The following is a 23,943-nucleotide window of genomic DNA, read 5'->3' as shown; positions in this document are numbered from 1 at the left end:
AGCCTGGTCTACATAGTTCCCAGACAGCCAGGGCTACAAAATGAGACCACTGTCTCTAGTAATAATAATAATAATAATAATAATAATAATAATAATAATAATAATAAGAAGTTGTTGTCAGAGAGGGTCAGGGAATCGGGAGGAGAGGAAGTGCAGAAGGAGGAGCAACCAAAACTAAGAATACATGAAAAAGTCCTAGGAAACCTCATTAATGGCAAGCTAATAAAAATACATAATGTAATGGGAGTACCATATGTATATGTGTATATATACACATAAAGTTTCTTCCAAAAACTGTAAATTATTAAATGAAAATTCTAGTACCAGGGGTGGTGTGCTGGCTAGTTTTATGTCAACTTGACCCAAGCTAGAGTCAGAGAGGAAGGAGCCTCAGCTGAGAAATGCCTCCATAAGACTGGGCTGTAGGCAATCCCACAGGGCATTTTCTTAACTAGTGATTGATGTGGGAGGGCCCAGTCCATTGGGGGTGGTGCTACCTCTGGACAGGTGGCCCTGGGTCCTATAAGAAAGCAGGCTGAGCACCTCTCCATGGACTCTGCATCAGTTCCTGCTTCTAGGTTTCTGCCCTGCTTAAGTTCCTGTCCTGACTTCCTTTGATGATGAATGTGATATGGAAGAGTAAACCAAATAAAACCTTTCTTCTCCAAGTTGCTTTGGTCACAGTGTTTCATCATAGCAACAGGAACCCTAACTAGGTAGGTGGGCTACCTCTCTACCAGTGGTTGGTCAAGGAGGCCTCTGAAGACCCCCAAGCAATATAAGCATTTGTCACGGCTGTTGTTTGCCCACCAGAACTAGATGATAAGACCCTGGTGCTAAAGACAGCATATACTTTGGTTGCAGGAACAGATAAATCGAGCTGGAACTGAGCTGGAAGCTTCCTTCCTGTTAGCTAGCACACACAGTGCCAGAGGATGCTAGGCAGGCTGCTGGAGGAGAATCAGCACTGAAAGTCTCAGTTCGTTGTTAATCCTGTGTGCCACACCACCAACCAGCCAGGCAAGAAGTGCCTAGTGGTGCAACAGGGGCAAGTCAGCTATGGGGTAACCCTTATCTGAGTTGAGATCTTCTCCACAGGAGGGTAAATCTACATGATGGGCATGTCATAAACACCAGTGGGAAAGCTTCTGCTATTGTTTTTGCTAGATGGACGTGATGTGCCCGTTAATTTAAACAATTACATTTATACCCATAGATTAGTGCTGATGTTAGCTTTGGTCAGAAAAGCTTCTTTTAACAGTGGCCAGTGGTAACTGTGAGACTCTTAACTCAAAGTTCTGAGAATAAGAAACTGGTGAGTGACCTACCATAAATGGGACTTTTATACCACCCTCTCCAAATTGCAGGGAACATCGTGGAAGAGAGGAGAGAGAGAATTTAAGAACATGTTCCTATGTGGAATGAGGTAGAATGCTGCTTTCAGAACATCAATCACCACTGTACTCTTGCTCACAATGCAGCTGGATTACCAGCACAAAATTGGGCCTGACAACATCCTGTCGTGGAAGGGGAAAGCTCATGAACCATCCTTTCCAAAGTCACCTCCTGTTAAACCTCTAAGCAGATAATGGCGGCGGGGGGGGGGGGGGGGGGGGGGGGGGGGGGGGGGGGTGGTGGTTGGGTTCAGGAGCCACAGCCCAGTCCCTCCTATCTATCTACAGATAGCTAATGGTCAGTCTGGGAGGAAGAGAAATTTCTTCAGTGGTACAGCAGCAATAACATGCCTGTTATTAACCCCTCACCCAGGATCCTGTAAGCAGCCCTAATGAGACTCACTGGGTCATCAAAAAGAAAGACAGACATAAAAGTGGAGAAGGGACTAGGTAGGAAGAAGGGGGTTGATGGGTAAAGGGGAGCAGGTAAAGGCAATGAGGGTGGAGATGACAAAAACATATGTATGCATAAACACCCCATAATGAAACCCACTGTTGTCATGTCTAACTAACAAATGCTAATACAAATAAACTTTAAAAATTGTGACTCAGGCTCTCTGCTCCTCCCTGTTCAGAGACAGCTGTATCTTCTTGTACAGTGCCAGCCTCATCCCTAAGACATGATAGTGAAGGTTGGCATGGACAGATTTGGCTATATTGGGTACCTGGTTACCAGGACTGCCTTGACCTCTGGCAAAGTGGATATTGTTGCCATCAATGACCCCTTCATGGACCTCAACTATATGGTCTACATGTTCTAGTATGACTCCACCTACAGCAAGTTCCATAGCACAGTCAAAGCTGAGAATAGGAAACTTGTCACAACGGGAAGACAATCTCCATCTTCTGGAAGGGAGATCACGGACAATATAAATGGGGTAATGCTGGTGCTGAGTGTGTTGTGGCCTCTACTGGTATCTTCACCATCATGAAGAAGGCTGGGGCCCACTGGAAGGGTAGAGCCCAAAGTGTCATCATTTCTACCCCTTCTGCTGATGCCCCCATGTCTGTGATAAATGTGAACCATGAGACATATAACAACTCACTCAAGAAAGACTATCAGCAGTGCCTCCTGCAACACAACTACTTAGGCCCCTGGCCAAGGTCATTCACGTCAACTTTTATTGTAGAGGGACCCATGATCACAGTCCATGACATCAGGCTGTGGAGCTACCCAGAACATCATCCCTGCATCCACTTGCCAAGGCTGGGGGCAAGGTCAACCCAGAGCTGAATGGGAAGCGGAGTGGCATTGCCTTCTGTGTCCCACCCTCAATGTGTCCACTGTGGATCTGACATGCTGCCTGGAGAAAGTTTCCAAGTATGATGACATCAAGAAGGCAGTGAAGCAGGCATCGGAGGGCCACTAAAGGACATCCTGAACTACACTGAAGACCAAGTTGTCTCCTGTGACTTAACACTCACTCTTCCAGCTTTGATTATGGGCTGGCATTGCTCTAAATGATAACTCTGAAAAGCTCACTTCCCAGTGTGACCATGAATATGGCTACAGAAACAGGGTGGTGGACCTCATGGTCTCCAAGGAGTGAGAAGCTCTGTACCACACACCCCAGCAAGAACATGAGAGGGCGAGAGGCCCTCCGAGGCTGAGGAGTCCCTGTCCCTACTCAGCTCCCAGCACTGAGCATATCCCCTCACATTTTCATTCTAGCCCCCCAGAAGAAGGCAAGAGACTTAGGGGGCCCTACTCTCTTGAATACCACTAACAAAGTTCACTGCACCCCTCCCCAAATATAAATCAGCTGAAAATCTTACAAGGCTTTATAAGCAGTACTGAAACCCTGCCCCCTGCCACACACATTTCAAATGTCCTTACCATGTTCTAGACCTAGGTTAGGTTTATTCTGTTTCATCCTTAGAGCAGCCTGTAAGAGCAGCACAGATGAGAGCTGCGTTTTGAACTGCTGGCTCAAACAATGACAGTGATTTGGATTTGTGGTGTTGTTTTTGAGATTATAATATAATTACATTTCTTCCTTCCCTGCACATCCTTCCACATACTCCTCCTTGCTCTCTTCAAACTCTTGTCTTTTTTCATTGCTATTGCATGTATACATGTATAAGTATATACATACATATTCCTGAATATAACCTGGTCAGTCTGTATAACCTCTCTTGTACGGATGCCTTCAGGGGTAACCATAAGGTATGGAATAACCAATTGGTTATTGCCTTTTTTTTTTTTTTTTTTTCCGAGACAGGGTTTCTCTGTGTAGCTTTGGAGCCTGTCCTGGAACTCGCTCTGTAGACCAGGCTGGCCTCGAACTCTCAGAGATCCACCTACCTCTGCCTCCTGAGTGCTGGGATTAAAGGCATGCACCACTACCTGGCTGCTCTTCCTTCTGGTTTTGGTTTTTGAAATGTGGTGTCATTCACTAGCTCAGGCTTACTAGAAGCTCACTATACAGGAGAGGCTGGGCCTCAAACCTGTGATCTTCCCGCCTCAGTCTCTGTTGCTAGGCCTGTGCTGATGATACCAAGTGACTTAGTGTGTCATCTCTCTGAGATGGAGAGTTAGTCACATTGAGATCTAAAATCATCATAACACAAGCACTATCCTCATTTTACCTACTATGGACTCTCACTGTCTCAACACATGAAAATTCAAACACAAAAAAGTCCCCCCCAAACTCAAAGTATTCAGAAACTTTTATAACAGTTATTACAAATAAAGGAATAATTTTTTATGTCTGCTGACTCTACTAACAACACCTGTGGGATTACATTTGCTAGCCTTTTGTTCCACTTCATTTCATTTTTGCAAATGTACTGGTCTGGACTGGAATGGAAATTCAAAACAAAAATAATCCTCAGGCAATCAACCTAAAATCCCACTCTGGCCATCTTTATCTACTTCATGCATCAATCAGGGCAGCTGTGGAGTGTAAACTAGGTAAGACAGGCTCAGTCTGTTTCCACAGTATTGTTACTAACTGCCAAAGCAAGCTGCTCCTAGGCAACTGAATCTAAAAAAATACAAGATGCCACACAGGACCTCATTTATGGAAGGCCAGCTATGGCCTCCATCACAAGACTAGTTTTTCACTTCCCCATATGCTGAAAAATTAGCATCTTTATTACCATAGTTATATATAATTAATTTGACAATTAAAATTTTTGTTTCATAAATCAAAAATTTACAAAGGTACAGTCTCCAGGGCTAAGGCCAAAGAAAGCCACACAAGCATGGAGAAAGGTCATCTGCAGATGAGGAGAAAGTGAGAAAAACCAGTGCCCTACACTTTTTAATTGTCAGGTGCAACAAGTGGCCTCTGCTACAGCAAGTTCAGACCACTAGTGCTGTAAGAATTAATGGTTCTATTAGTCATCTGACTTTATCTCTGTTCTGAGAAATTCTTCAGATGGTCATGGAGAAGTACGTTTTTAATCCCAGCTTTAGGGAGGCAGAGATAGGTGGATCCTTGTGAGTTCAAGGCCAGCCTAGTCTACTGAGTGAATTTCAGGACAGCCAGGGCTGTTACACAGAGAAACCCTGCCTCAAAAAACAGCCAGACTGTGGTGGTGCACACCTTTAATCCCAACACTTGGAAGGCAGAGGCAGGCAGATCTCTGAGCCAGCCTGGTCTACAGAGCAAGTTCTAGGACAGCCAGGGCTACACAGAAAAACCCTATCTCTGTGGGTTTCTCTGTAGAAAAATAAATAAATGAATGAATAAACAAACAAACAAACAAGCAAATATTTCAAAAACTAAGTTTGAGAAAGAGAAAACTCACCAGGCATGGTGGTTCATGCCTTTAATCCTTCTCAAAATTTGGGAGGCAAAGACAAGTGGATCTCTCTGAGTTCAAGATCAGCCTGTTCTACAAATAAGTTCCAGGGCAATCAGGGCTGCTACACAAAGAAACCCTATCTCAACAAAACAAAACAAAAAGCCAAAAACCAAACTATAAATTGCTCACTTGAATTTTACCCTAGTTAAGCCAGGCCTGGTGGTGCACACCTTTGATCCTTGGGAGAAAGAGGTAGCCAGATAGATCCCTGTGAGTTGGAGGCCAGCCAGAGCTATATAGTGAGACCTTGTATCAAAACAACAAAAAAAAAAAAATGAATTTTACCTCAATTAAAATATTTAAATATACAAACCAATCCAAGCCTCACAAATGTCACTCTAACAACACCAATCCAATTCTAAAACAAGTATGAGAAGATATATTGGGGCTGGAGAGATAGATGGCTCAGTGGTTAAGAGCACTGCTGCTCTTCCAGAGGACCTGAGTTCGATTCCCAACACCAACATGGTGGATCATAATCATCTGTTAAATTAGTTCTAAGGAATCTGATGCTCTCTTCTGGTCCCCAAGAGCACCAGGTACACAAAATACTCACACACATAAAATAATAAATATTTTAAAAGAAAGAAAATATATTATGTTAGAGGAAAAACAGGAGGTTCAGAAAGCCTAGGCAGAAAAGTAACCCAGAAGAGAAGCTTCATTGGTCAAGGAGAGGCCTCTGCTATCTTTGTTTAAATTTTTTTTATTTCCGAGACAGGGTTTCTCTGTGTAGTTTTGGTGCCTGTCCTGGAACTCACTATGTAGACCAGACTGGCCTTGAACTCACAGAGATCCGCCTGCCTCTGCTTCCCCAGTGCTGGGATTAAAAGCGTGCGCCACCACTGCCCAGCGGCCTCTGCTATCTTGACAGAAGACAAAAAACAAAAACAAAAACAAAAAAATGCTCATCTAACAGTAAGTCTGTGGGCTGGGTCTGTCTATGAGCTATGTAGTCCATGTACTATGTACCCTTGCCACGATGGACAGTGGCTGAGAACAGCTCTGAGTCAGAGCAGCCCATTCCAAGATACTTGATGAACTTTTCAAGTTATACAGCCTGTTTCCTTGTTGTAGCTCAGTGAGTCTGCTGTGGGTTTTGTCTGTGACAGCGCTAGATACTACACCTAGGCCTTGCATACTCTAGGCAAACACTACTATCTGGCTATACCCCAGCCCTTTCAGTAAGTCAAGTTAGGTAATATATAACTTTTTAAAAAAGTGTTATTGTTAGGGGTTGGAGAGATGGCTCAGCAGTTAAAAGAACTGCCTGTTCTTCCAGAGGACCCGGATTCAATTCCCAGCACCCACAGGGTGGCTCACAACCCTTTTTAACTTCAGTTCCAGGGGACCCCATGACTTCTGGCCTCCAATGACACCAGGCATGCATGTGGTACACAGACAAAACGTAGGCAAAATATCCATAACATACATACAAAATAAAATGAAATGTCTTCATGTTATAATTATATCCCAAAAGGCACAGATGAAAACGCAATGGAAAAGGAAGAGCCCAGTCCAAGTGAAGCGTCCCTTCTCTCTGGCTGAAGACTGTTCTTCCCCACTGCCCGCCTCACCACCCTCTCCACCCCAGGCTGGTTTTTCAGCATCAATGCCTTTTCTTCTGACTCTCTTCAAGGCCTACCTCACGTCTCATTCATCCCTCATCTTCCTTTGAGGAAATTAGTCCTTTCAGGAACAGAACTGAGGCAAGGGCTTATTTCAGTGCTGATCTTGAGGAAAACCCTGAAATTCTCTTGAATGGAGTTTTTCTCCCTAAAACTTTGAGTACTGTGCACCTGGGGAACTCTTTGTGACAATCTAAAGAATAGATGTGTGTGTCCTCTCTCCCCTCCAGCTAACCTGTTTAAGGGAAGACAACCTAACAAATGAACCAGTGTCCAAACATATTAACCAAAAAGTTATTTCTAAGCAAACAGATTTGAAAATAATCTCAGACTATCCATTCCAGTCTTGACTTCTTTGAAAGAAAATGATAGCAACAACCTACTTTAGTTTTTTTGTTTGCTTGTTTGGTGTTTTTTGTTTTTTTGTTTTTTGTCATACTGATTGTAGTACTGACAACTAAGCTTTCCTCAAAAAAAAAAAAAAAAAATCCATAATTTCTCAAGAAATTGTTATACTGATTTTGACTCACATGGATAAAGTCATAGTCTCCATCTGTTTTTATCTGGTACCTTGTTCCCTTGAAACCTCCGGGAACCATCGGAATGTAACTACCATGCCTCTCTCTAGGAAAATGCACAGAGCCCCAATTTTTTTGTATATAATTTTCAGAGGAGTTTGAACACTCTGGGTTCTTCAGCGGATTATCTACCACTCTCGGTTAAGATTTATTTATAGGGCAGAGCCAGGAGGTGGAGGCACACGCATTTAATCCTAGCATTTGGGAGGCAGAGGCAGGTGGATCTTTGTGAGTTCGAGGCCAGCCTGGTCTACAGAGTGAGTTCCAGGACAGCAACAGCTACACAGAGAAACCCTGTTTTTTAAAAACAAAAACAAAACAAACAAACAAAATATTTATGGAATTGAACATAAACTTTGTTTCTACCGTGAACTGTTACCTATCTTCTCCTTAATGAGACCTTACAGCTGAGAAACAGCTTCTCTTTGCAAATATGACTACGTCCAGCACCATCCTAACACTTGGCAAAAAACCGAGAATTTCTTACCTCTGAGAAATTAACAGCCAAAGGAATGATTCCAGCCACGTAACATCCCACCAACATTGCCAAAGACAGCAGACTAATGGAGAGAAAATCATCCATTCTGCCCTCCTGTAGTCGCCCTCCACCACCAGGTTTCAAAATTCCAGCGGCTTGAAAAGGCGCTTAGACTCTTGAAACGTGTGGTTTTTCCAAGAGAGCAGGGGAGTTCCCCTCTTCTTTTCAACCTTGCCACCAGCCGGTGTGTTCACGAATCACGCTGCTCTCCTGCGTACTAAGACGCAGGCTCCTTTTTTTGGCTGATACTAGCACCAGAGAAAACTTTGCTCAAGCTTAGGTTCTTGGATGCCAATCACCGGGACTCCGGTAGGAAACAGATGGAGAAACCGTGCGAAAGGGATCTCTTCAATCTTCAGAATGAGGGTGACAAAACGACCCACTCCCCGAGACAGTGTGTCTGGTAGCAGCAGGAAACAAGTAAACCTAAGTGTCTTCACCTCGGTCGGTACCTGGTTCCCTAGGGTGGCCCCGCAGGTGATCCGCCCCCAGGGACCAGCCCACCAGTCCCAGCAAACTCCCTTCCAAGTCTGGCGTCGAGCGAGCTGTCCCGCAAGTCAACAATGGGCCCCGAGGACTCAACAGCAGAGTCGATACAACGCTGTCTCTGCCCTACACCGGGTGCTGCCCATGGTACGTCCCTCAGCCAGGCCCTGACCCTGAGTCGCCAATACTACAGCTGCCATGGCCGCCAAGTGGCACCTCTTCATTACTCCCACTTCCGGATTGTCTCACCGCCCCCTCTTTAGCAGGGCACTTCCGGGTTACAACGGACCTATAGGCCGCGGTAGTTATATTGCCGCCATTTTTCAGAAAGACTTAAAAAAAAAAAAAAAAGAAAAGAAAAGAAAAAAAAAGAAAAAGATTAGCGTCACTGTTGTGTTCTCCATCATTTCAGTCACCCGTCGGCTAATTGAAGTACGGGAGGCAGCGTCCCGAAACAAACTACTGTTTCTAAAGCGGCAAAGGGCTGTCTTACACATCTCCGCGCCCTTACCCAAGATGGCTGGAACGGAGTCAACATCCGCTCTGGAAACCGGAAGTGTGCGACTCTCGATGGTCCAAAAGGCTCTTTGGCGTCGCGCTTCCGACGACTTCCGGCGACCGCTCTCGCGGGATTGGCTGTTGGCGGCGTTGCGGCTGAGCTCGTGTGCGGCGGCGGCGGCGGTGGTGTTAGCGGCGGCTGCAGCAAAGCGTTTGGCGCGATGGTGAGTCCTCCGCGGTCGCCGGGGCCCCCGACTTGTGGGGCCACCCCCGCTCCGCACCTCTTCCATCCCTCCCGCCCCCGCCCATCCAGCGCGAGCGAGCTGCGCCCCGCTGCCCGCCCCCCGCGCTCGCGGATCGACCCCTTCCCCTTCCCGACGCTGAGACGCGGGGCCTCGCTGTAGGCCTCGGACCCGGTCCGCCCTGCGGCTGCGCGCACGCCTGCTGGTGGGAGCGAGGTGTGCGCGGGGCTGAGGGTGCACTGTCTGCGGATCGCTGCCGCCTGGAAGAGGGAGGCGTGGGGTGCCGGTTCTTTCTCTTCAGATGCACTAGCGGACTGGAGGAACAATGGCCCTTTCTGAAACTTGACACACTCGTCACCTTACTTAGTGTTCGTCGCATGTGGGCCGGGGATGGGGGGGGTGGGGGGTGTCGGATTTTCTTTGCAGTGTGCCTCCCCAGCCGTCCCCGCAGTGTTCCAAAAATAAAAGTTATTTTCCCTTTTTCAGTATCCTCACTTTCCCCGGTTTGCCTTCGGTCTTGTCCTTACTTTTCTTGAGAGTGGAGCCCTAGACTCGGACAGGGATGTAGTGAAGTATGGTTTATACGTCCTGTCAAGGTTTTTGTTTTGTTTGCTAAATTATGTGTCTCTGTTTGTGCATGTCGAGTACAAGTGCCCGCCGAAGCCAGAAGAAGGTGTGAGATCCCCAGGATCTGGAGTTAGAACATGCGGATGTGGGCGCTGGGAACCAAACTCAGGTCCCTCGTGAGAGTAGCACGTGCTCTTAACCACTGAGCTATCTCTTCAACCCTCTCGTGTATTGTTGTTTGGCTTCTGGGAGTCTTAAAAGTTTTTTTTTTTTTTTCTGTTTATTTGGTGTTTTGCCTGCATGTCTGTGCCACTTGTATGCAGTGCCTGTGGCAGACAGACCAGGACGTCCGATCCCCTAGAATTGAAGTTACAGCTGATTGTGAGCAACCCTGTGGGTGCTGGAAACTGAAAAACTGGTCCCTGGGAAAAGCAGCTTGTTTTTTTTGGTTTTGGTTTTGGTTTTTTGTTTTTTTTTCCTCCGAGGCAGGGTTTCTCTGTGTAGCTTTGCGCCTTTCCTGGATCTCGCTCTGTAGACCAGGCTGGCCTCGAACTCACAGAGATCCGCCTGCCTCTGCCTCCCGAGTGCTGGGATTAAAGGCGTGCGCCACCACCGCCCAGCACTCAAGTTATTTCTTAATTTGACTTAAAATTTTAAAAATGTGGCAAAGAATGATTAGCTTATCTAGGATAAGCCATTGCAAGAGTATAAATATAGTTCTCATAAGACGATTTTCTTCTCAACAAGTGATATACTGAAAGTGCTTTGAGTAGCTGGCCTTTATGAACCCCTATAAAACAAATCTAATCCCATGATTTAAAGTACTGTTTTTTATCCAGAAAACCTAGATCTTTTTTGTTGTTGTTGTTGGTGGGTTTTTTGGTTTTTGTTTTTTTGGTGTTTTGTTTTGTTTTTCGAGACAGGGTTTCTCTCTGTAGATTTGAGCCTTTCCTGGAACTCGCTTTGGAGACCAGGCTGGCCTCGAACTCACAGAGATCCGCCTGGCTCTGCCTCCCTAGTGCTGGGATTAAAGGTATGCGCCACCACTGCCCAGCTGAAAACCTAGATCTTAAGACATCTTGGTTTCAAATTGTTGATAGTTAAATTTTTAGACAGTCTCAAAACAGTTTGGGCATCTTGACATAAGACTAAACTGGCAGTGGTGGTGCACACCTTTAGTCCCAGCTATTATTAGGAGGCAGAGGCTGGTGAATCTCAATGAGTTTGAGGCCAGCCTGGTCTACTTACTGAGTGAGTTCCAGGACAGCCAGGCTACACAGTGAAACCCTATCTTGACCAAAAAGGAAAAAGAAATTTTTTTTTAGCCAGAAACTAGTTTTGCAAGCCAAGAAAACAAGGTGAATAATTTCATTAAGGATTGGGCTTGCAGTGGAGTTGCATCATACTAGAGTTTGTTTAGTTAATTAATCATGTGCTGTGCTGGGCAGGATTCCTCCTCACCACAGGGACATCTGCAGACACTTGGTTATTACCCCTTTGAAGGGGTTGGTATTAGTGGCATCTAGTGATTAGAGGCCAAAGATGCCACGGAATGTCCTACAAGGTACAGGACAAACCAAAATTTCGGTCACAAAATATAATGAGATGTCAAGAAACCCTGAAACTGACCTCCAGGGAGCAGGAGAGGAAAAGTTTAGTGTTTCTCCTGTGTGCTCACTTATCTTGCAGTGTGATAAGAGATTTGGGTATGAGCTAAGGCAACTCATCTCCTAGGTTAAATAGTTTAGTGGACTTTTGTTTTGAGACAGGGTTTCTCCATATAGTTTTGGTGCCTTTCCTGGATCTCACTCTATAGACCAGGCTGGCCTTGAACCCCACAGAGATCCGCCTGGTTCTGCCTCCAGAGTGCTGGGATTAAAGGCGTGCCCCACCACCCAGCTCTTTCTTTTTTTAAAGATAGTGAGTCTGGAGTGGCAGCTTAGTGATTAAGAGTATTGGCTCCTCTTTCTGAGGATCAGGACCATTTAAGTAAGGCTGGTATTAACTATATTCATTTTATATTACTAATTTATCTTACACCTTGATGTGAGAGTAACTCCTGAATAAAAGTGAGGTTCCACTGTCGTGCTCCAGTTGGAAAAAGACCTTAGGTTGATAGAGTGATTATAGTATTTCCCTCCTCTTCTCCCTTTATCACCTCATGTCTTAGTTTTTATTGAGAGTTAATAGAACTAGTGACCAGGGGCAACAGAAAACAGGTTTTAAAGGTTGGCTAGAAGAGATAGAAGAGAGTACACGGTAGCTTTTGTGATTCGTTGCTGGCAGGTAAATTTGGAGTTGGGGAAATAACCCAGAGTAAGGGGCTGACTTAGGGGGATTGTCAGCCCAGCACTGTTAACATGGACAGAGGCTTCCACATTGTGGAAGAGCAACCTAGTTAACTAGGTTCTAATAAAGAACATTTGTGTCGTGCCCAAGGGCCTTATGTGGTGGTGTGAATCTCTGAAGTGCACATTAGGACATGTGTTGAACTGTTTCTCTTCCAGTCTCACACCATTTTGCTGGTGCAGCCTACCAAGAGGCCAGAAGGCAGGACTTACGCTGACTATGAGTCTGTGAATGAGTGCATGGAAGGTGAGTAGGGAAACTGATCAAGGGGGAGAGACTCTTGGAAGTCCCCCGATACACACACCATTCTCTTGTGAGGTCAGTAGCACTTGACAACTGGAATTGTTTTCCCCCCTAGATTTCTTGAAGTACTGTTTTAAGCAGGGGAAATTGATTTTAGCATGAACTATTAAAATATTTTGTTCTGACATGGGCATTTTACACACAGCTCTTAGTGTTCTGACTAAACTGTAGAGAGTTGTTATGGCTGGCTCTGAGAATACCTTCTGAAATCTCATAACCTGCCTGTTAAATCAATAAATGTTAAAAGCTAGCCGGGTGGTAGTGGCATAAGCCTTTAATCCCAGCATTTGGGAAGCAGAGGCAGGCAGATCTCTATGATTTGAGGTTAGCCTGGTCTACAAAGTGAGTTCCAGAACAGTCAGGGATGTTACACAGAAAAACCCTGTCTCAACCCCTCCCTGGCAATGGGCAAAGAGACACCTTGTTGGTGTCTCTTATTATATCAGTCAGGGGCAGAGCAGATGACAGGACAGTCCTTTGTTCATCCTAGCTTGATGCCTGACTTGGCGGCCAAAGCTGTTTCATACCTAGGATACATTTAAAAAAAAAAAAAAAGCCCCTAGAAAATAAGTTAGCTCAGAGAAAGCCAAGGTTCACAGAGCAGATCAGTATGGTTTATTGTGCATTTGCTAGATTTCCACTCCTACCCAAGGAGCAATTAGCTTTTGATGTTTCTTCACTGGGTAAACCATTGGAGTACAGACTAGTTTACTGTTCTCTACAAAGTGGATTTGTTTTTGTGCTTAATCATTGTATCATGTTAACAGGTTGTGCTGCCTTACATGGTTTCTAGGAAGTTGTTAGTTCTTTGCCACTTTTGGTTTTGTTACTCGAGACAGGGTTTCTCTGTAGTTTTGAGCCTTTCCTGGAACTCACTCTGTAGACCAGGCTGGCCTTGGACTCATAGAGATCCGCCTGGCTCTGCTTCCCGGTGCTGGGATTAAAGGCGTGTGCCACTACCACCTCCCACCCCACCCCTCACCCCCACCCCTCACCCCCACCCCGCCATCTTTGCCACTTTCTGTCAAAAGGCTATATAGTTGGTTTGTTTTGTCTGTTCAACAAGTCCCTAAAACTGTTTATTCAAAACTAATTTAGGGTTAGGCTTCAAATCTAACAGTGATTAATAATTCCTATATAAACAAAAGCTAACTGGGCAATGGTGGCACACACCTTTAATCCCAGCACTTGGGAGGCAGAGCCAGGTGGATCTTTGAGTTCTGAGACCAGCCTGGTTTACAAAACAAGATCCAGGAAAGGCACAAAGCTATACAGAGAAACCCTGTCTCAAAAAACCAGGAGGAAAAAAAAACCCCAAAACAAAATCTGCTTATAATCAAAGGTGGCTTCACTTCAGGGTAGCTAGTGCAATACCCTTGGCACTGCCATCTAATTCTACTCTTAAAAGATAAAAAGGGAGCCAGTAGTTGGTGGCACATGCCTTTAATCCCAACACTTGATAGGTCGAGGCCTACTGTCTTAGCATAATGTCTCCTATCTATGTTGTCATGTCTAGGTTTTGGACAGTGGCCTTTCCTGGCCTTCTTTAATCTTAGTAAAGTCTAACTTGTTTGTCGGTTTATGACAGTTTTGATACCTATCCAGGCTAACCTAGAATGCAAGAGTCTCCCACCTTGGCCTCTTGAGTTCTTGGATTATAGATATATACCCCTGTGTCTGCCTCTGGTTTGTTTTTAATTAACGTACGTTAATTGATGTGTGGATTTAGGTTTGTAGAAAAGTTGAACGGAATGTAAAGTTAGTCCTGCATCTCCTCCCTACCTCATCTGTTGACATCTTACGTTGATGTGGTGCAGTTGTTCACAGTGGGGAACTGGGGCTGACACAGTGGGGACTCACCCTAATTTACATTCGGGTTCATTCTGTGGTGTTCAGGTCTGAATTTTGCCAAATTAATTAGATGATGTGCTTGTCGATATAGCCATAAGAAAGGCTTCATTCCCCCTAAAATCTATACCTGTCCTACCCTCCAGACCCATGGCAACCAGTCTTTACACCTGTAATACCTAATACAGTGTAAATGTTGTAAATAACTATTATACATTCTTTGTTGGAGAAACTCTATAAACTCGGTACCTGTGGAATTTGATTTTTGAATGTTTTCAACCCATAGTTAATTAAATCCTTGAATGCTAACGCCACTGCCTCCCCATCACACCACACACACACACACACACACACACACACACACACACACACACACACACCCTATGGGATGTGTCAGTTGGAATTATTGCACACAGACTTTGTACTGGTTTCTGCAACCTAGCAGTGTGCATTTCAGGTTCTTCTATGTTTTGTGACTCTATTTTCTTTTTAGATTAGAAATTGTAGTTTATGAGCCTGGGATGTAGCTCATTTTAGAGAGTGACTTGTCTAGCATGTACAAAGCCTGAATTTGTTCCTTGGCACCACATAAACAGGTAGAGGGGTAAGCACTTGTAATTCCAGCACTTGGGGAGTGGAGGCAGGAAGATCAGAAGTTCAAGTTTATCCTCAGCTATAGTGAGTTCAAGGCTAGCCTGGGCTACATGACACTATTGAAAAGAGAAGTGATGCTTTAATTCCCATTTTAAAGAGTTAAAAGATGTGCGCTGGTCATCACCATCATCATGGGGTCCGAGCAGTTAGGCTGAGGCAAGAGGAGCACCAGCTTGAAGCCAGCCTGACAGTCTGAGCTGGACACTCGTGCTTTCTGATAAAGCCAGGTGGGGAGGAGTGAAGGTGGGGGCCTGGGGTGTGCGGAATAGAGCCTTTGCTTAGCCTGCATACACCCTGGGTTCAAGACTCCCACTGCCCATAGCAAGCACTTTCTCTTCCTTGAACATCTACCTGTATGCCCCCCTCCCTCCCTCCACAAGTCAGCTTCTGTTAAATTTATTGGTAAGATCTTTATTTTATTACATTACATTGTATATGGAGTTAAAATGGTTTTTTGGGGTTTGTTTTTTTTTTTTATTTGTTTGGTTGGTTTGGGGTTGGTTTGGTTTAGTTTTTGGTTTTTTACTTTTGATTGTATAGAAATCCGGCTGGTTTTCATATATTGGTCTTGCATGTTACAGCCTTGGTACCTCCTTTACTAGTTCTAACAGTGTTTTGTTGCTCTGGCCTGTAGTGGAGTGCTGAATAAATGTTAGTTCTTCCTGGTGGTGGCAGATCAACATGGTCTGTGATCACTAAACATGGCAACGAAGACGAGCAGTGAATTTACCTTCCTGGGCTTCGCTTCCTTTTTTAATTTTATCAGTTATATGATTCAGTGTAATATGCCAGTAGCAATTAGAAGGGGGTTGGGGGAATGGCTTAGTCAGCAAAGGAGTAAGCACCGATGAGTGTGAGAGCCCAATGCTTCTGTAAACAAGTCAAACCTGGTAGCATGTACTAACCCTAATGCTGAGCTGTAGAAACAAGTAGATCCTAGTGACTGACCAGCCTAGCCTGAGTGAGCTGCAGTCTAGTGAAGAGACCCTGTTCAAAGATGAAGCAAGATGACATTTCACCTCCACGTGTGCAAACACACACAAAAAGATGTAACACTAAGTGTAGCCTGTCACTGGAAATTTTTTTAAGGAGTTTCTTTAGAGGTGCCTCAAGGGCTTGTGTATTACAGTATAGGGCATGTTGCCCACATAATTAATTGTAAATAATTAATAATAATATTGATAGCATTTGTTCTTAGAGTGGTTGATGGTAGCAAAGGACTGAAAAGGTATATTCCCCCATTTATAGAATGTTTGACTGGTTAAAATAACAGGTCATGGGCCGGCAGTGGTGGCGCACACCTTTAATCTCAGCACTCGGGAGGCAGAGGCAGGTGGATCTATGTGAGTTCAAGACCTGGTCTACAGAGCGAGATCTAGGACAGGCACCAAAGCCTTGTCTCCAAAAAAAAAAATGACAAGTAATGTACTGTTGATAATTGTTAATACGCTATGATTATTGATTGGGGGTTTTGTTTTGGAGGCAGTCTCCTGTATCATAAGCTGGCCTCAAACTCACTATGTAGTTGAGGCTGAGCTTGAACTTTTGATCCTCCCACCTTAGCCTTCCAGGTGCTGGGTGTGCCCACCACACCTGGTTTTATTGTCTCCTTATATTAAAGTATTTACAAGTTTAGCTTTGTGCCAATGTTCATGTACATTATTTCAGATAATATATAGAACCCTGTGGAAATGTATTTACTGTTTGCCAGGTAAGGTTTGCTGGGTGGAGTCATTGGTCCTTAGTTCTATGGTAAATGAGCTGGCTTTCTGGATTCCTAATGGATCCAGAGTCTAGTGTCTTAAGCACCATATCAAGATAAGCTCCAACTTCGTTGACTGTTATTGTCACTTTTTCCATTGCATCCAAATTTGAAGGTAAAATAGGAAATGGGTTTTTCTGCTCTGTAGCATTAGAATGATTAGAAACCTGGTAAAGAAGAAGAACCACCGTACATTCTGGAGGTGGTAGCACAAGCCTTTAACTCCAGGACTGGGGAGGCAGAGACAGGAAGATCTCTGAGTTCCAGGACTGCCAGGACTATGTAGAAAGACCCTGTTTCCCCCCCAAAAAAACCCTATCTGGACAGGGTCATTGCTCAGGGCCAAACACAGGCTCTACCCAGATGCCTAGTCCAAACCTATAGTGTCTTTCAGCTCCAGTGGTTTGAAATAGTCCTCTCACTATAAATAAAGCACAAAATGGTTATCAATACTCTCATAAATTTAAATTGCTGGTCCCCAAAATTAAAACAAATGATCAACCTGCAGTCCTTGTCTAGCTCAGTTTTTCTAAAATAGATAACTGGCAATGTAGCACTACTTACAATATGTAGAAGTTTATGTAGTCATAAGTTCTTGTGTCCCCCTTCCCCTTAGGTGTTTGTAAAATGTATGAAGAGCATCTGAAGAGAATGAATCCCAACAGCCCCTCCATCACATACGATATCAGTCAGTTGTTTGACTTTATCGATGATCTGGCAGATCTCAGCTGTCTTGTGTAAGTATTAGCAACCTTATCTTTTAATTTGTATTTATTTCTCTCTTTTTGTCTATTTATATAGTTAGTAGTTTTTCATTTAACATGTAGATCAGATTAAATTGGCAATATAAAGCCGAAGGCATAGGAAACTGCCAGTTGACATTGTAGGGTGAAGGTAGGCTAATTTAAAAGCTTCACTTGTTTGTACCCTAGACCTAATAATAGTCTTTTTCTTGGGTTTCTCATCCTCTTAGTCTTTTTCTTAAAGTAATTGGTTTCATGTTTTCATTCAAGAAAAGCTTGTGTACTTGTTTTTGTTGTTTTGTTTCATTGGTGTGAGGTTTTAGATGGTAATGTGCCTATTATAATTATAGTTAAATTTTATTGAGTAGTGCTGATGTAAATATTCTTTAGTCTACACCTTGAAGTAGACTAGATTGGCAATTAGGATATATAAACAGAACAATCCTAGAAAATGATTCACTTTTTTAGACTACTTCTCATAAAGCCACATTAGCAAAGAACTGACTGTATTTGGTTAGGTGTGTTAGGCAATGGCTTGTGTGTTTATAATAAACAACCTCTGGCCTATTACTCAGGAAAAATTGATTGTTGCTTATAGAAAGCATTACTTCTTTGGAGTTTATTTTCAGTATTGGAAAGTGGCCCAATGTGTGGGGGTGAGGCTTGTAATCCCAGCTAACCTGGAGGATGAGGTAGGAGGATGGAAAGTGTAAGGCTAGACAACTTAGTTAGGGTACTGTCTCAGAATAAAAGGGAAGAGTGTACTGGGGTGTGTGTAGCTCATCATAGACTGCTTGCTTACTAGGCACAAAGCCCCATATCAGTCCTTAGTACCATGAAAAAATAGCATGTAGATTTTTAGCTTAGGTTAATATGGTACTGATGCCAAGAATGTTTAGCTGTGCTGTGTAAAGTGAATGACAAGATTAATGATCTAAAGAAAAAAGGGAATATTGCCTAGCATCACTTAACTGTTAAGTTACTTGTTGGTTTGTCTTTGGTCTTTTCTGGGGAGCCTGCCACCCAGCTCCCAAATAAATAAATTATACACAGAAGCTTATTATTACTTATGAATGCCTGGCCTTAGCTTGGCTTATTTCTATCCAGCTTTCCTTATCAAATTACCCTGTCTATCTTTTGCCTCTGGACTTTTCCTGTTCTCTAACTTCTGTAAGTCTTACTCTTACTCCGTGGCTTGCTGTGTAGCTGGGTGGCTGGTCCCTGGAGTCTTCCTCCTTCTCTGGCTCCTCCCAGAGTTCTCCCTCTATATATTCTCTCTGTCTGCCAGCCCCGCCTGTCCTTTCTCCTGCCTTGCTATTGGCCAGTTCTGTATTAGACCATCAGGTGTCTTACACAGTCGCTGCAACACAGCTTCAGAGAGTTAAACAAATGCAACATAACAAAGTAACACACCTTCAAATACTCTAAGACAGTTACTTCCTTTAAGCCTTGATTTCCTCTCTTTATTTTTAAAGATAATTGTAGATACTTACAGGGTTATTAAAAAAGATTACGTGAGCCTATTCAGATACTTAAAGTAATACCCTCTACTTAATAACATCTTTAATTTTAATAAGTACTATCGCTTGTCTAATTTTTTTTGTTGATATGTATGAGTGTCTTGCCTGCATGTATGTCTGTTTACTACATGCATTTCTGGTGTCCTCAGAGGACAAAAGAGGGTGTCAGATGGAGTTACAGATAAGTATGAGCCATCATGTGGATGTTGGGAATTGAATCCAAGTCCTCTGGAGACCAGAAAGTGCCCTTAACCCCTGAGCCATCTTTACAGCCCCGCCTCCATTTGTCTTTTTGGTTGTTGTTGCTCTGTTCCTGAGACAGGGTTTCTCTGTAGCCCTGGCTGTCCTGGAACTCATGCTGTAGACCAGGCTGGCCTTGAACTTGATCACCTGCTTCTGCCTCCATGCTGGGGTTCTATATTATAACACCTGGTGCTTGTCTGCCTTTTTATACTACAGTTTTTTGGTTTTGTTTTTATTATTTTCTGTGCATGGTGTTTTGCCTGCATGTGTGTTTGTGTATCATATGCCTACAATACCTTTGGAACTCAGAAGAGAATATTGAGTCCCTTGGTACTGGAGTAAGAGACCTTGTGAGCTGCCATGTGCATGCTAGGGATCAAACCCAGGTCCTCTGGGAGAGCAACCAGTGCTTTTAACTGCTTACTAAGCTATCTCTCCAGCCCTAGTCTACAACTTTAGTATAGATTCCTCACCAGAGAAAGAGTTCAGTTTTAGGCCAGCAACAAATCTAGCAGATCTAAAACTTATACTAGTGTTTAGCTTTTTGTTTTTTAAGCACTAAAGGCACTATAAAAATAGAAGCTATGTGGGAGAGAGAACACATGGTTTTTGTTCAATAGGTGTGTAACTGAGTGCTTAAGATTCTCTCTGGGGGCTCAGAGGTTAAGAGCACTGACTGTTCTTCCAGAGGTCCTAAGTTCAATGCCCAGCAACCACATGATGGCCCACAACCATCTGTGATGAGATCTGGTGCCCTCTTCTGGCCTGCAGGCATACATGCTGTATACATAATAAATAAATCTTTTTTTAAAAAAAGAGCTCTCTCTGAAGCTTGGCTTTTACTATCATAAGATTATACTAAGTGATGCAAATCTGTTTGTTAAAACAACAGCATTGTCCACTTTTGCTTTACTTCATGTGTGAAAATGTGCATATTGAAGCCACTCGGGCAGTTATGATGTGGACTTGAACTGACCTTTGTAACTTTGCATGTTTCTTTCTGTTCCTCAGTTACCGAGCTGATACACAGACGTACCAGCCTTACAACAAAGACTGGATCAAAGAGAAGATCTACGTGCTCCTTCATCGACAGGCCCAACAGGCTGGGAAGTAGTTGACTGGAAGCGTTTGGGGCTGAGGGTGGGCTTGGCACAGGTGCATACAGTGTACTGTAGTGAACATTTTGTATGATAGTAATCCTGTTTCCATTTTGTTACTAGAGCCAAGATTGAATGGATGACATGACAGTGAATGATCTTTCCACTCTGAAACCACCACTGCCCCTTTGCTCCTTTCCTTTCTCTTTTTTACTTAAACATTTTTATGATAATTCAGAGAAAATGTTCTTTGCCAGTTAAGGTTGGTTCCAGTCCTTGAAACTGTTTGTATCTGCTTTACAGCAGTGACAGTGCACTAACCCTTTGTGGGGGGGAGGGATGGTGACGAGCTTAGTTATGTCCTCTGGGAAAGTCTTAGTGAAAAATAAAAAATGTTCTGTAGCTGTGTTTTTTCATTGAGTGATTTTTTTGTTTTTGTCTCTAAACATTAAGTTGCCTGGCAAAGCCTTATCAGTTTTAAAATCAGTAGGCAGCTACACAAAGAACTTGACAGTTTATGTATTTGGATCCATTTTGCTGTGATTTACTTATTTGAAGCTAATAAGCTTTTACCTCATTTTTCCAACAATCAATAAATCTCAGTTGTAGTGACAATATTTGTATCTACTGTGGATGCAAACATAAGATGTTTCTAGGCTCAACAATGGGAATACATCCCATGACAAGTTGGAAATAGTCCAAATGCATTTAGTACCCTGACCTGTGGAGCATCACAGCTGCAAACAATACCCTGGGTGCAGTGCCTTCCTCCCCTGGCTGCCTGGTGGCTGTGGCTCACTGCAGCTTCCCAGAATCACTAGAGTATTAGACCTGATATCACTAGCTTGGGGAAAGAGAATCAAAACACAAAATGTTCCTCTTTCACAGCATCCTAAGTTGGGAACCCTCTATAAGAGTCTCTGGGAGGTCCTTGTGTCTTTCTCGGAGTCTACAGCGGTTGACTACTAACTGCCCACTCTTCCATGGACGTTATTAGAGGGAGAGAGGACCACAGAAAAAGCACAAAGCCATCCTGCTTGGAGTACGGTGGTTCTGTTATGACTTGACCACACCACACTGTCCTCCAGTCCTTGTGTACACGCACACTCCTAATTCTGTTATTTCTCCAGTGGTCCCCATCTTCACACCATGAGGTTGATAGTTTGCAGGGAGGCATTGGCCAGCCTAATACTCCCTTTTCCCTGCTCCTATTTCCTATATTAGACCTTAAGTCTTTTTATGATTTATGCAAAATCAAATCCAGAAATTGGTGGCTATTTATTGCAGTACTGGAGATGAACTTGAGGCCTTACATATTGAAGTCATGCTGTCTTAGCACTGAGCCCAGCCCTGTTTAATATTAATGGAAATGTCACTCTACCCTAGCATTGACTGGGGCACCTGACAGAATTCTGACGGAATGTTCACTAGGAATTACCCTGACTCAAATCTCAGAAGCAGCAGCTGCAGAGCTAGGTCAGATGGCTGTCCTCTCGCAGTGTCTGTGCCGCTGACGGTTGTATCTCTCCCGCATGGCCTTGGCTTTGTTGATGGTATGTCAGCAGGTATGAAGGGAGCGGGACCCTTCATTCTCCAGTGTCACCTGTCAGGGTGCTGGTGAGACAGCTCAGCAGGTAAAAGTGTTTGCTGTGCAAGCCTAGTGACCCAAGTTGATCTCACTCACCCAAAGGTGGAAGGAGTAAAACCGACTCCATGTGGTTATCCTCAGCCCCCCCCCCCCCATTGAAAATAATAAAACTTAGTGGTTTGACCCAGCTATTACCACTGCCCAGTGTTGGCAAAGATAGTTACAGTCATTGATTGGCTTTTCTCCATAAGTAAAACGTGTTTGATTTCTGCTGCCTAAGGCTGGAACTTGAAAAATTACTAATTTGCCTTGTGCTATAGACCTGAGGATTTCTAAACTTTATTGATAATGGCTGTCTGTTTTCTGATACCTAATCTAGGAGCCCAGGAGTGTTAAAGGGAAGTTTCCACTATTTCATTTCACTTCTGGGTCTCTGGCTTAAAATACTTCTAGCATGGGTCAGGGAAAGTGGCTCAGCAGCTGGTAAAGGTGCTTGCTGCCAAGCCTGACAACTGAGTTCAATCCCCAGGACCTCCACGGTGGAGATAGAAAACCATCTCCCAAAAGTTGTACTCTGATCTCTACAGTGCACACTTGTACACCCACACAGATTGTAATAACAAATTAAAGGGGGAAAAAACCTTCCAGAAAGTCACTACCTATATAAACTGTGAGTTGCAGTGTTGGGTAGGTGTGGTGGTGAGCAATTTTATGTGCAGCGAAGGATAAGCAGTTTTATACTTGTTATAAAACGGACCAGACTGAGTTCATTATCACATTGGCTTACATGAAAGTAAGCTGTATTTGTAGCTGGTGGTATTTGATGATTGGAATGCATAGGACAGTTATGGGTGCTGGCAAAGAACACTGCGTTGTAGGAAGACCCTTAGGGATGGATGTTTTTGTGCCAGCTTGATGAGACATTAGCATTTAGGCCAACATTTTGCCGCTTAGGAAGCAGGGTTAGTCTTCATCTCTAACACAAGTAGGAATTTTTTTGGGGGGGGGCGGGGGGTGCATTTTAAATACTTGGTTAGTTGATTTGGTATTTTGACTTGGTTTTTTTCCTGAGTCGGGCTCCCTTTGCAGTCTACTGATCTCACATTTAATATGCAGCCTATACTAGTATCAAACTCAAAAGTCCTGCTTCAGCCACCCAAGTGCTAGGATTTCAGGCGTACGTGAGCATGCTTGGATTTCTGTAAAGGATGAAAAAATAGGACCACTCTGAGTGATTTGCTCTCAGATTACATAGCAGTAGACTTTGCTAGATGGAAAAGACAAGATTTTAACCTTAAAGATCTTCAGGAGCTGGAGATGCCACAAACTGTAAGACGAGTTGCTAAACATTCCTATTAATAAAAGAAAAAAGAAAAACCCAGAGCCAGATACTGGGGTAAATTCTGAAAGATCAGAGAGACAGAACAAGCCACAGCCAACCTCACCTCACAAACTCCTCAGCTAATTTTGTTTCCTCACTGAAAGCCTGAGTCCTCACTGGAATAAAGCCTCTAGTCCCTGGTTCTCACACCTTATACACCTTTCTGCTTCCTGCCATCACTTCCTGGGATTAAAGGCATGTGTCCTTCCCAAGCAAAGTTGAGATCTCAAGTGCTGGAGTTAAAGGGGTGTGCTACCACATCTGGGCTATTCCCAGTGTGGCCTTGAACTCACAGAGATCCAGGTGGATCTCTGCCTCCAAGATACTAGGATTAAAGGTGTGTGCTACCACTGTCTGGCCTCTAGTGGCTATTCTGTTCTCTGGCCCCAGATAAGTTTTATTAGGGTATACCATATGTTGGGGGACACACTATATCACTACAAATAGCTGTGAGCTACAAAATGCATCTGACTGCTGTTAAAGGGACCTGATGAGATTCACTTAGATGCACAAGCCATACTTTGCACTGGTTTACTCATAAGCACTGATAGAGCTGTCTTGGGATTACTACTGCTGTAATAAAATACTACGACCAAAAGTAACAAAGGGTTCATTTGGTTTAGCTAGCCTGAGGCATCCCTTTGACAGATG

The 23,943-nt window shown here is 43.8% G+C and overlaps 2 protein-coding genes and 1 non-coding gene across 3 annotated transcripts in view; 2 read left to right on the top strand and 1 right to left on the bottom strand.

The window, feature by feature from the left end:
* Slc39a9 (solute carrier family 39 member 9) overlaps positions 1–8,754 on the bottom strand; it is a 40,085-nt gene extending 31,331 nt beyond the window's left edge. The window contains exon 1 of the mRNA XM_036206586.1: positions 7,961–8,754. Within this exon, the coding sequence (XP_036062479.1) occupies positions 7,961–8,056 (96 nt within the window). The 5' untranslated portion in view covers positions 8,057–8,754. The remainder of the gene's footprint in view (positions 1–7,960) is intronic.
* Positions 8,755–9,108: 354 nt separating this feature from the next.
* On the top strand, positions 9,109–20,725 carry Erh (ERH mRNA splicing and mitosis factor). The gene is made up of 4 exons (XM_036206681.1): positions 9,109–9,219; positions 12,312–12,399; positions 17,337–17,457; positions 20,238–20,725. Exons 1-4 carry the CDS (start codon positions 9,217–9,219, stop codon positions 20,338–20,340), a joined length of 315 nt encoding a protein of 104 aa, XP_036062574.1. The 5' UTR covers positions 9,109–9,216; the 3' UTR covers positions 20,341–20,725.
* Positions 12,850–12,996, top strand: LOC118595936. Its single transcript, XR_004946621.1, has one exon. It is a non-coding gene; the product is annotated as a small nucleolar RNA SNORA48 (small nucleolar RNA).
* Positions 20,726–23,943: the final 3,218 nt, after the last annotated feature.

The sequence above is a fragment of the Onychomys torridus genome, chromosome 14 (genome assembly GCF_903995425.1).
Source record: "Onychomys torridus chromosome 14, mOncTor1.1, whole genome shotgun sequence".
NCBI classification, from domain to species: Eukaryota; Metazoa; Chordata; class Mammalia; order Rodentia; family Cricetidae; genus Onychomys; species Onychomys torridus.
This window is presented reverse-complemented; position numbering and strand designations above follow the sequence as displayed.

What these genes read in the sequence shown, in the direction of transcription:
- Erh (XM_036206681.1), top strand. An exon ending in TGTGAATGAGTGCATGGAAG is followed by an intron (nt 12,400 to 17,336) that starts GTGAGTAGGGAA and finishes CCTTCCCCTTAG; the next exon opens with GTGTTTGTAAAATGTATGAA. An exon ending in GCAGATCTCAGCTGTCTTGT is followed by an intron (nt 17,458 to 20,237) that starts GTAAGTATTAGC and finishes TCTGTTCCTCAG; the next exon opens with TTACCGAGCTGATACACAGA.